At 39.6% G+C, this 13,245-nt stretch overlaps 1 protein-coding gene across 1 annotated transcript in view; it reads right to left on the bottom strand.

The window, feature by feature from the left end:
- Positions 1 to 980: 980 nt before the first annotated feature.
- The window catches only part of ASXL3 (ASXL transcriptional regulator 3), a 120,735-nt gene continuing 108,470 nt past the window's right edge, over positions 981 to 13,245 (bottom strand). The window contains exons 11-13 of the mRNA XM_040547771.1: positions 8,485 to 10,438; positions 8,135 to 8,150; positions 981 to 5,775 (exon numbers count right to left, since the gene is read on the bottom strand). Coding sequence (XP_040403705.1) covers positions 2,090 to 5,775; positions 8,135 to 8,150; positions 8,485 to 10,438 — 5,656 coding nt within the window. The 3' untranslated portion in view covers positions 981 to 2,089. The remainder of the gene's footprint in view (positions 5,776 to 8,134; positions 8,151 to 8,484; positions 10,439 to 13,245) is intronic.

Here is a 13,245-nt window from a genome sequence, read left to right as displayed (position 1 = left end):
CAAATTTGTTAGTGTAATTATAAATGGCCTTTTTATCACTCAGTGTCAAAAATAATATTGATATGTCGCTAATTACAATAAAAGAGAACATCAAGGTGCACCATAGAGCTTCCTATGACAGGAATGTATGTTGTAGATATTCCAGCTCACTTTTAAGACAATAAATGGCATTTATCATGTTCATGAAAATGGTCCCACGAGAAAATAATGTGGTTCCTCTATTCAGTAGAACCTCACTAATACCAGTATCAGGGAGACCATTTACAGCTGTAAGTAGAGACCAGTAAGTACGCAAACCAAAATTATATTAAAAAAAAGTATGGTGTAAAATGTGGTATACTGGTTTCCTAAATTTATTAACTTTCTAAATTCATTCACATTAATATTTTGGAATGCCACAGTAAATGCAGCATTACATACTTAAAATAATGCTGAAACCCAAACATTATTACAGCCGATACATTTGCTCTCTGAGAATAGTGGAAAGAAAACCAGTTTTCTTGAGCAGACTGAAAGATGTTTAGGTTAGTGAGGTTCTACTGTAATGGTAAAAATAACATTTCTCTCTGATGCTCACATTTGGGCAGACCCAACCACATATTGGCAGATGGATGACTTGCACTCCACATTTTGTTTTCTTGAAGTGGGAGTGAAAAAACCCAAGGTATTTTCATCTCCCCAGCAACTGCATGTGCTTTATCCCTTTATAATATTTTCCTTATAGGTGAATAGGGCTTCATTTTTTATTTTTTTTTTCTCTGCTGTTATGGTGGCTAACACATCTGGAATGCAGCTATATTCCTAAATGTAAATACAGTACTGGATAAATACTGATAATCACTTTAAAGATGCAGTATCCCTTTAAAAAAAAAAAAAAAAAGCCTTTTTGCTTCAAATTTCTAAAAGGTAGAGTAAGGGGTCTGAATTCCTTTCAGGAAAAAAATAAAAATAAAAATAAAAATAAAAATAAAAATAAAAATAAAAATAAAAATAAAGTAGTGCTGTAAGTAATTTTAAGAATGACTTTAAATGACAAAACTCTGAGAGATGTTATTTCGACTAACTCATATAATAGGAAAAATGACTGGTAATCTAGTATTCAATCAGTACACAATTAGAATCTTTCCTTATTCACTCATCATAAGAACGCCCCAATTTTAGGCCACAGAGAGGCTAAAACATCCAGAACCTATTACATATGTCTGACCCCATATATATATTTGGGACTGACAAACCAAGTGGACAGATTAGCGAGACAAATGCAAATAAAGAATATTTGAGTAGGAAACAGGAAAGAGGTTTCTAAGCCCCAGCAGAGAAGTTACTTTTTCCAGACTCTACTGAAGGCAATGTGATTCCAGTGCTGGTCCCACTAACCCATCACAGATACAAATCTTTCTCAAGGAATCAATGAGAAGAGATGATAAGCAAGATTTCAGTTCCATAATCCCTGGCAGGCAAGTGAGGAAACTCCTCTAATGATCCAAATTCCTCCTTTATCGCTACGTGAAGGGACTGTATTTTAGCCCTAATAGTGGAAGTCAATTGAAGAAAACAATTCTATCAGCAGAAAAACTGCAAAGCAACTGAGAAGCTACCATGGCTGATGGCCCACACCTTTCCACCACTCTGCTCAAGACAGGCGGTCAGTGTTCAGCTTGCTATTCATTCTGCATAGCTACTCCACTTCGTGTAGAGTTATTCTTCCACTGGTCTTTAACCAGCAGGTGCTATCAACTGTTGAAAAGTGGGGAAAAATATGCTGCACTTTGTGCAAATAAATACAAGACAGGAATGACATGCATTAATGCCTTTTTGTCTCTTTTTCTTAAACATAACATGAGAACTCACAGAAGCTTCAGTGACAATGCTGTCAGTTTTTTTAAACTAGTCCTAGAGGCTTCCTCTTCTTTCCTGGGAATGGCACTCGTGCTGGAATAACTAAATTCTGAAAGCACCACGAGGGGAAAAAAAATAAAAAATAAAAACCCAATCGACTAATTGCAAATCATCATTGGCCTACACCGTTCCAATCCCTCCGTCCTGCTCGCCCACGCTGACAAGGGATACTGCATCTTTGACTCAGTCTCTACCGTACAACCAAGCAAGCTACACACAGTTTGGAAGGCCCTATGCAGTCATCATGACAGAAGGCTCCGCAGCCTTTGCACACAATCATGGCTTTCAGCCGGCAGGAGCATTTCAGTTCCAGTTCATCGGCATTGCTACTGTCAGCAAATTTCTGAACCGGCATCTGCGCGCTCTGGTTAGACAGGCCCGTGGCAGCGTTCGAGCCACTTCCTAAAATCCCAATTGATTTCTCAATTGCAGATGCTGCCCTTTTGAAGCTTGTGCTACCGAAGTGTATTGTTGGGTAACTTCCACAGAGCTGCTGCTGCTGCTGCGGCTGCTGCTGCTGCTGCTGTGGGTGCTGCGTCTGTATTTTCTGAGCAGCAAGTTGGGTAAAAGGCTTCTGTGGCTCAGAGAGTAAATAGGAAGAGAAATCTGCATTTTTCAATGCAAATGCTTTTAACTGTTCTTTCACTTCATTCTGGTCATAGGAAGCTTGCTTCATGCCCAGTTCGCAGCTGCTGCTTAAACCTTCCTCAAAAGAAATGGGTTCGGATTTTATATTGCTACAGATGCTTGCTGGCTGAGGCCAACTAAGTCTTTTAGTGGTTTCCATAGTAACTGTCGGTTGTTTTTGATCAGAGGGGACATCTGCATTTGGGTGAGGAGCGGGAGGAGGGGGCAAGGGTGGGGGCGGAGGGGGAGGGTGCACTAACGTTTTACTCTGGAGAGTCTGAGAGGCACTGGCAATGTCATCACCTTCCTTAATTTGAATACTGGGGGAAAACACACTTCCTAGCCTCAGCTGGTGAGCTGCTGTAGAAATATTCACATCTCCCAAGCCCTTCTGTTCCAGGTGTCTGCTAAAAGCAAATGCATTGCAGCCAGGTGGGCCTTTTGAAGTAGTTTGCAACAAAGCTGCCGTAGGAATCGGGCCTCTTGCAGCCATGGACATTTGGTAAAAATGCTGTCTGTGTGAGGTACTAGCTTCTGCGTGAAAGCTGCCATTTTTATCAATGTGAAATAAGCTCTGCTGGAAACTGCATGAAGGCAACGGCCTCTTCTGTTGCTTGATCTCCGGGCTGTGAGCGATGCGGCTCTGAATGGCGTGTTTGTTCAGCCACTCTTGTTTAAATGGCTGACCATGCCCTAGCTGGTTCATGCTGGAACTAATTACACAAGGAGCCACTTTAACATCTGTGTCCATTGACACCTTCCCAGGCTCACATTTAATTTGAGCGTGTTCCCCTACAGTCCTGGCCATCCTCTTTTTCGGATGGTTTTCACGCTTTCTGATTTGTAGCGGGGCTATGCTGCCTGCTGTAAATCCTTTACCATCTGGGTTAGGAGAGTTGGAAGGATGCTCAACAATATTTCTCTCGGACACTGCTGTTTTACATACTGAGGTAGTTTGCAAAGGCAAGGGAAGCCTGTTAATTTCTAGTTTGGCTCCTGATCTGGGCTGTGGCAGCACTTTCTCTAAAGGCAGATTGCCTTGCAGTAATTGTGTCACTAAAGGATTGTTGGCCTCCACTGATGAGAGGCGACAGCTTGAGCCCCCAGCACTCGTGACTCTTTTTAGGGTCTCTGTGGTCAGAGACAGAGAGTCTTCCATGGAATCCGCCATGGGCGCCTTGGCAGTCTGCATCGGCTGTGCGCTCGGGGCTATTTCTGCAGGCTGGGCCGCCATTTCAGGGCCTGTGAAGTCCTCCGTGTCCATCCTGAAGCACTTGTCAGACTCGGTGGTTTCTGATTTAACAGGAACAGCAAGGCTCGTCAAAAGGCTCCTGGACTGCAGTTCTGACATCTGCGTGTAACTGGAAGGTTCGGTTTTGACACTTTTTAAGCAGTTTTGCTCTGTGTATTCCTTATGCTTACTGGCGTTAAGATGGCTGACCACTGGCTGGTCTGTGCTCATTGCCTCTTCATCATGCCAACAAATTCTGTTGTTAGTGTTATACTGACTGGCACAGGCAGCATCTGCTTCATTTTTAAATGCCGAAGGACCTCTTAACTGCTCAGCAAAACCTTGGCTGGGAGTAACCACCTCAATTAATTTATCCTGGGGAGCAAGAGGCACTTCTCGAAGACTTGAACAACCTGCCTGCAAGTTCTTGCTGTCTTGCTTTGTAATGTTGATAAAGCTGGAACTGTGCTCAAGGCTTTCATTAGAAACTACTTCAGGCCTGCTTATTACAGACACCTGAGGACAGGTTATACTTTGTAAGGCAGCTTCTGTCCGTACAGGTCTGCTCTGCAGGTCAGTGCTGTTCTCTGCATTTTCAATAGAAGAAGAAAGTGACAGACTGGAATTCAGATTAGTAGTGTGGTCAACAATGACTTTGCAAGGTATAGACCTATTCATGGCAGTTTGCGTATAGCTCACCGGCTGAGATTTACCCGAGAGATCCATTCGGCTTCGTGCTCCAGAGCTTTTGTCTAAGAGATCAGCGTTTAATTTAGTAGCATTATCATAGGAGCTTATTGTCACCATGTTACCAGTAAACATTGAAATGGGTGGCCTCGCAACAGAATCTGCTACTGCAACAGCCTCACTGCAACTTAAAGCTGACCTAGCGGTAGTGTGGATGGAGACAGTGCTTTGCTCGTTACACCCAGTTATGGCTATCTTATCAGAAGAAAATCTGTTGGTAGTCCCCACTGGTGGAATCAGTACAGAACTACCAGGGAGATGATTTGGCAAGTTATTTGCAATAGATGAAGCTGGCACAGTGGCATAATGACTGGAGACTGCATTGTTCGCATTGCTACTTGGTATTGGCAACCTTTTGTCATCGATGGAATTTGATAAGACCGTACTGTCTATGGAAACTGGTACGTTATTGTTATCAATACATTTTGGTCCAACGGCTATGCATGGAGTATCAGCCCCCTGGATGGATTTCAGCATATTTATATTACAAGCTGAAACTGCTGTGTTTGCACTGTCAACAGACATTAAAACAGAGGATTTATCAACAGAACTTGCAAAAGAAAGTTCTTTAATTGCTCCAGACATAGCAGTGCTGCAAACAGACACAGAGACTGAATTTTTATTATAAAGCACTGGCACACTGTTACTTTCAGTAGAGGTAGATGAAATAATTTTCTCACACAACTGTGGCATAGGTATATTCTCATCAGAACTGTGAACGGGTATCTCAGTAGCAGTTTCTGGTAATGTAGCTGTGTTAAGTGACTGCTGCAATAAAGCGGTAGTCTCACGGTGATGAGCAGACTTGTTGCTAGGGGACCTGCAGTTAGGATTAACTATAATGACACCGGTAGAACCTTCAATCTTTGTATCAGTAGAAGCTGGTATTTCTAGAGATGAGGTACTTTCCTTTGAGTTGAACTGTGACTTTGATTCTTTATTAGTCTGGAGTAAATGAGCTCTGGCTTGATGCTTTGCAAATAGCTTGGCCTTTGTTTGCTCCTTGATGTGTGCCAGTGTTCTTGTCTTCCCGCCTTCGCATGGGGTCCCCATTGCTCCAGAGACTATGCTTGCAGCTGCTGCCACGGCTGCTGCAGCTGCAGCTTCTCTTTGGGCTCTTGCTTGCTGAGCTCTTGCTTTGATATCCGCAAGAGTTCTAGCCCCAGTGTTTCTTCCACTGCTGACTGATGTACTTGGGGAAACTCGAGGTTCTGGTTTCGAAACAGGTTGGCTCTTGATAATAAAAGGTGGTCCAATTTTGAAAGCTGAATCTAAAGGAAGAAAAGAAAACACAATAATTTGAATGAGATCATCAGCTTTTTACAGTCACCATCTGTCTCTTAAAAGGGTCAGAGCAATGTAATGAAGGAAATTACCACTCAGTGCAGCTGGACAGAAAAATGCTAAGAAGTAATGATATTGACACTGCAGTATTTTATCATCCTCCAGCATGAATATCTGACACCTGTATTAGCCTAGTCACACTGATCGTTTTGACAGGAAGAAAAATTGAACTGGATGACAACATGATGCTTATCTGACACAATTTGTCAGACTTGTTTTATCTGCAGTGTATCTAACTGAGAAGATCAACAAGCCTGGTGCACTGATACTGGGGAAAGTGCCCACTACTGAGCATTTGCGGCAAATGTGTGAAAAAGCAACAGTCATGTAGTGCTTTTGCTCCTTGGTCTCCAATGACTAAGCCATTAGGAACTGTCAGTCTTTCCTTATATATCAGGCGACAAATCTTGCCTTTGGATAGGATGCAACAGTATCACCACTGAGCATGTTTTTCATGTTACACCACAGAGCAGTTTAAAGTAGTGGTATAAGTGAATCATCAAGGATATACCTTTCCCTTCCTCACTCACAGTTTTAAGAGACCCACTTAAGTACATTCCTGGGATACCTCCTACACTTAGTGTGGGACTTGGTGGTTAGTGTTATCACTTCTCTTCTGAAAGGATCTGAGAAGAAAGCTAGGTAGTTTTTGTAGCTAAAGTAGTCATAAGGTATGACAGGAAGTGAGAGCCTTACAGCACAATGATTTAGGAGAACTAGGGTTCTTTTTTCTCTTTTAATAACAAAGCATAGGGGGTTGTTGGAGAGATAACCCAAAAGCTAAATATTTGTTACATAAAAAAAAAAAAATCCTAGAAATGATTGTCCAAAATTATTTTTGGAAATGCCTGGCATGTTTCAGTATCCTCATTCACTGGCTGGAAGCTTAAGGGAGGTTTGTTTGATATGACTGTGCAAGACTGATAGTATCTGATTTTCCTTAAAAGATCAGTGAAAATCGATATAAAAATCGATATAAAGATGGTATTGTAACATATAACCATTTTTATAGCACAGACCAGGGCAATGTCTCTTCACACGGCCCAACTGATGGGCTCATGCGGAGGGCTGGAAGAGTGCAGTAGCACTCTTCCTAGCAGTTCAATTTTGGGCTTATGAATGAACACTTATGCCTAACACTGTGAGGCTTTATGAAAGCCTCTTCCAAGGAAACTGGAATGAGATTCACTCCATTTTATTCATGCCACTAAGCACCCATCAGAAGGCCAATTTGGTTATCACTTTTTTCAGATGTCATATTACATAAGTCATTATTTTTAACTAATGTCTTGCATCATCGTATTTCCTCTTCCGCTGTTTAACAGTTCAATTAAAATTTATATTAACATATTTGCTCACAATTACATCAAAGCATCCTGCTTGCTCTTTCAGTAGCACAGCAAGCATTTTTTTCATTTTCCACTTTGTATCACCAGAACTGCTAAAAGCTTTAAGTATTTGATTGCTTTTCTTATTATAGTCACGACTTTTTTTCTTCCCTAGTGATCTACTTTCCTTTGTGTTTAGAAAATGGTTAGAATTCATTAGGCTAGACAGAGACTGTCCAAATATGAAAGAATATCACTAAGTTCAGAATAGACTATCTCAATTGCATCACTGATCATAAAAATAAATTAGTTGAAATAAGCTGCTGCAATAGTGATTAAAACAGTTAGCCTATTTGCCCTCCTGGCCACATTAACAATTTTCAGTGATTGCAGCAGTTAAAAATAAATGCAGAAAAGGACATTTCTGAATAATCAGGAACTCGTATTGCAAAGTCGGTGGCTTAAGTTCAGCAAATTGGATCTAAAACTTGGCTGATGTCATCATGTAGAAAATTAAAAGGGTCAAAACACTGAGACTATATATGACTAAATCTATAGATCCCCCTGTTTAAAAAAAAAAAAAAAAAAAAAGCTTTTCAACTGGAATATACTTTCTTACACAAAAGAACGATACATATAAAAGTTTGCTTAGCTGCTGTATCTTTTTTATCTTTTGCTTTGCCATCAGTAGCTATTTATACATATCAGTTAGATACTTCCTCCTGGCAAGGTCTCTGCTTCTAATTAATTCTATAGTGAAATCTTATAATTCAGTCTATCCCAAGCCCTGGGCTTGCAAAAGGATCTCCATCTATTGTGACTCTAGGTTCTCTGGCTGGATTAAGGCACTGTTTATTATTATTATTATTATTATTATTATTATTATTATTATTATATATTTTTTATTTTTATTTTTTTATTTCTCAGTAATGGGTATGGTAACATTTGTTATTCACGCTTGCTGAAGAAGTCATCTGTGGGAGAACAAGCAGACAATACAATTGGGCAATTAGAAAGAAAGACAAGTAGCACTGTGTAAACAACGGAAGCTCTTGAATTAGATTAAGCCATAGATCCCAGAAAGCTTTCCCTCACACAAAAGCTGTTTTGTAGCTAAGATCCTGGCTGAACAACTACAGGTATTTACATCAGAAGTAATTTGGCATGGTAGGAATAGTAAAGTAAAAAGGTCACTACTAAGGCCCCTCACATCTACACAAAAACCCAACATGCATCGTGTCTGCATGCAGTCAGCAGGAAGGAGATAAACTTTTAGTTTCCGAGTCAGCTGTTTTTTCATTACTTTACCTTAAGGGGTGGAACTCGAGGTTCTTCTCGGAGTGGCTGATCTTTCTCTGAAGGACTTGTTGATGAAGCATTACGATTAGGCTGATCATCATCTATTCTAGCTCTCTTCTCTTTGCAGATTCCAAAACCGTGCTGTTCTGCTGTTTTCCTCTTTGGGATCTCTGGGTCTCTGCTTTCATTCCTCACTTCAGGTGATTTTGTGGGTTCTAATGACTTGGAAGAATGTGAACTCTCCAGTCGGCTTTGGCTGCTGCCTGTTAGCTTGTGAGATTTACTTCTGCACACTTCGGAGAACGAAGATTTCTCTAGAGATGAGGTATATACTTTTTCGTGTGGCTTTGATGGAAGCAACTCGATACTTTTGCCCACTGATCCTTCTGGTAAGACAGCTACCTCTGATGGCAAGAGCGTACCTTTCTTGTCACCTCGTTGCTGAATACTGTGATTTTTAATCGTGATCACCTCTGGAGAGGAGTGGTCTGAGATGGAAGCAATGTAGGATTTCTCCATTTCGGAATGTAACTTACATGGCTGATGACTGAGGTTTTTGCTTTGGGGCTCTTCTAATACTGAAGTATCAGGTACAATTGTTAGTGGACCAACTTTCAAATTTTCAGGTGCACTCTGAAGTTGCTTTGGCTGAACAACAAAATTCTCTTCTTGAACCACCTTAGGAATGGTAGAGCTTTCTTCTTTCAAAGGGGGAAGGGAGTCTTCCAACAGACATGGTGATTTTCTTTGTTGCGAAATAAGTCTTTCATTGGTTGGGGAATTAAAAACTGGAGATGCTTCTGATGGAAGAGGCAAACTATTTGCAACAGATGTTTCAGAAGTCAGAAGAACAGAAGATACTGAAGATGTTTCAGATGTTAAAGGTAAATCAGACATTGGAGATGTTTCTGATGTTAAAGGTAAATTTGAAGCTGGTGATGCCTCTGACGTTAAAGGTAAATTAGACATCAGAGATGCTTCTGAGGTTTCAGGTGAGGTGGACCTTGGAGAGATCTCTGACATTAAAGGTGTATGCAAGTTTTCATCAGTGGCCTTTTGCTGAATATCACCTTCAATGTTTTCAGTACTGGACACTTCAGATGAACAAGCTGTTTCAAGAGATGCTGGAGTACAGGGTTCCTCTGAAGTTGACTGAGTGTCTCCTCCAGGAGACGCAATACAAACACATGGTCCTTCTGGACTTCCAGAGGAAAAGGAAGTCTCAGAAATACAAGCATTCTCAGATGATTGTTCCTCGGGGTCACTTTGAAGCTCCATATCCACTGCAATGCCCTCACCAGTGAACAAGGAGCCTTCCAGACCAGCATTTTGCATTTCTGGAGCAATTAGCTCTTTTGCAGACTCAGAATCCTTCTCTGCTGTATCACTGACAGAGTTTGTGGATGAAGCTGATCGTGCTGGTGATACACAATCCTCCAGCTGATCTATCACAACTGACATGTCCTCCTGAGGGCATTCTGACTTCAACTCCACTTTAATTTCAATGTGAGATACAGTATCAGTTACATCATTCATCATGACACAGGACTCAGTGCTGTCTGCAAGCTGCACTGCCTCTGTTTCTTCATTTGTGCCAGCTGGACTTACTGACTCTTCAGAAAACTCTTGTTCTGTTTTATGGTTCTCCTCCTGGCATTCACAAATACTTGTCTCAACCTCTTCTGCAATCTCCTCCTGAATGATTGATTCTTCAGGTATCAGTATATCCTCTGAGTCTGCCATTAGATCCTTGACAGAAACCTGTTCCGTATTACAAAGAGGTGGACAATACTCTTTCTCTGGTAATGGTGAAATTTTAGTGCCTTTCTGCTCATGGTCTTCAGTGGTTGCTTGCTTAGAAGGACCAGGTGTGCCAGAAGATCCACACAAAGAATTGCTTTCATCTTCGTCGTTGTTCTGCACTGCCGTCAGTTTCATAGATTCCCCTCTTGACATTCCCAATCTAAATAGAAAGACACAAATTAAAAAGGCTTTCTCATCACAGACATGCTAAAGGAATAGGATCACCTTTGTCATCCACATTTTCCATTTACAAAAAGGATATATTATCCAGTTTAAAATAGTGGGTTTTTTTGTTTAAGTGGTGGCTGACTGATTTATATGGTTGTATATATAGCTTTATATATTTTGGAAAACATACTACTCTGCTTACCTTAACAGTGCTAAGAAACTTAAATATTTTAAATAAATAAGCTATTCCTCATTATTTAACTATTCAACACTTCAATGAAGCAAAAAAGCAAGTTATACAGATTCACAGCTACTCGTACTACACTTAAATTTCTGCTTTTATTTTTTAATATCCACACAACACTGCAATACTAACACTGCCAACATTGCAGAGTATATGGACAATTGTGTCTTAAGTCAGTAAAGGTTCTAAAGGAAATTCATTTTTATCTCCTACACCAACATCTAGGGTCAACAAGTCAGCACTATGGCTTAAATGCTACACTTAAGTGAAAAAGCTGCATCTGAAACCAATAAAGCAAAAGAGTCACTTCAGTTTTGTAATTCAATAGTCATTTAATATTTTTGTGAAAATCAAAATCACTCTGCTTCAGCCTCATTTCACCAATCCAGAGTTAGTTATTAATATCTCAATTGACAGCTTGTGTGTTTTCACTCCATTATGTCAGCAAACTAAATACTTCATTTGGGATAAAAACTACTCTAAATAAACTTATCTATGTATATATTATTCATGTGATTTCACTATAATCAAAAAGAAGCTTAACATTCTTAAGGAGATAAAAGGAGACATTTACAATCTATACATTCATTTTCAAGGATGAAGTGCAAAGAAATGTTTCCAATGTATACCTGCTTTCTGAATACTTTCTTGCATTTGGTCCTGAAAATATTAGTTTAAATACATTTTTATTATTTCAAGTAAATAAATAGTAATAAAAAAAGCCAATGGCCAAAAAAAAGTGGTTATTTTTAAAAATGTTTGCTCTCTGACATCCGCATTTCATGCTATGGACAGCAGAACAGGTCTTCAGCACCTTCAGTAAAATATTCCAAGCAGACTTTGTGCCCTAGCAATTCCATGATAGTACAAAATACAAAAAAGTGTGGTTGGAGGCCTTAAAAAAAGTCGTATTAATGATCTTCTAAATCTAATCAACAGGAGTTTGATCTCTGTTCTCATTTGGATCAGAAAACAAAGTAACTGAAGAATAACATGGCAATAAGCAAGCATGAAAGATATGTAGAAATTATGGAAGCAGGATACCATGCCAATGTGCAGCCAGAGGGTACAGAGATCACAAAGGCCTGTGTATATGAAAGTACAGAATAAATACGTAAAAAGACAAAATCCGTGATTGTGCATTTTAAAAATAAATGCATTAGATGCATTATTTAAACTGATAGGTATAAAAAAACCACAAAACACACAGCCTTGAATTGGTACCCAAAAAAGCACTGTCATGGTAATTATTAATATTGCCTATTGCTAGTCACTAAACATGCACAGTCTCCCTATGCCATCAACACGTTGAGGGAGGATCCTCCAGAGAGCAATTCAGAACAGCTCATTTGAATCCCCACCTTGAATGCATTTCTGAAGACGTGTGTCTCTTCTATATAGACTTTAGGTTCCTTATATAGTCTAAGTTTAGATTTTAAGTTTAGATGAGTAAATTACTAAGTTTAGGTGAGTGAAAGTTAGTTTACCTACATTTAGGTGAGTAAAGACCTTCCTCTAAAGTTCCTTGTGCAAACAAACAGAAGTTATCTCAGGAAAACAAGGGGGGAAAATGCACTGCATTACTGAAAATTAAACCAGTGGTCTATTTTCTCTAGCTGTCTAACATCATGGGAGATACTGCCTGATAGTTATCTTTATGGAATGAAAAAAGCAAAGGAATGAAGGACAGGATAAAGGTCAATGCAAATGTCACATGAACACTACACAAATGCACACATTCAAGTAATGTATCAAAAAGGAAGAAATATAAGAAAAAATAAGATAATTCTGTATTAAGGCCAGAAGAATATGTACTGAATCTTAATCAGTTTTATGCAGTACTGGAAATAAGTACTATCTTAAGAAGATACTGCAGTGAAGAAGAAAATACTTTCAAGAGAAGAAGGCTCAAGATTAGCATGTTTAAGGCAATCCCAGATTGCAAGATAAACAGCTGATCTGACTTCCTCCTTAGAGAAACAGACATCCAAAGTTTGCAAAACAGCAAAAAATATGAGAACAGCAGTAAACAGCCATCAGTGAAAGTGCTCATAAGGACGTGAGGACATGATTCAACTGATAAAGTAAGGGCAGCCAGTTGTCAGATAAAAAAAAAAAAGCAACACAAACAGCTATTCAAGGATATATGGATGCTGATACTCTAGTGCTGTGGTAAAAAGGACTGGGGAAAATTAAAGAAAATTAATGAAGGATTAAATCAGCAATAAAATTCAGAGGAGGTCTACCCAAACTTAAACCTTTGATTTAGTGAGCTCGCAGGGCCATCCTGACACATAACTCTCTGAAGGGTGGGAAAAGAAAATATTGAGACAATAGAATGTAGCCCTTATAATCCTAGAGGCAACAGCTGGAAAAATGTGAACTTCTGGCAACACGCATCAGCTGATCCTGGATAAATGACTGCAGAATGAAGTTTCTGTTTTTTAAAGTAAGCTAGAAAGAGGTAAAATGAACAACCACGAAAAAGCAGAAAGAGAACATAAACAGATGGAAGTAAACTACAACTGACGGTCTAACTAAACAGCCTGAGCAGA

The sequence above is a fragment of the Cygnus olor genome, chromosome 2 (genome assembly GCF_009769625.2).
Source record: "Cygnus olor isolate bCygOlo1 chromosome 2, bCygOlo1.pri.v2, whole genome shotgun sequence".
Classification (NCBI taxonomy): Eukaryota; Metazoa; Chordata; class Aves; order Anseriformes; family Anatidae; genus Cygnus; species Cygnus olor.
The sequence above is the reverse complement of the archived record's forward strand: the minus strand, read 5'-3'. Positions and strand labels throughout refer to the sequence as shown.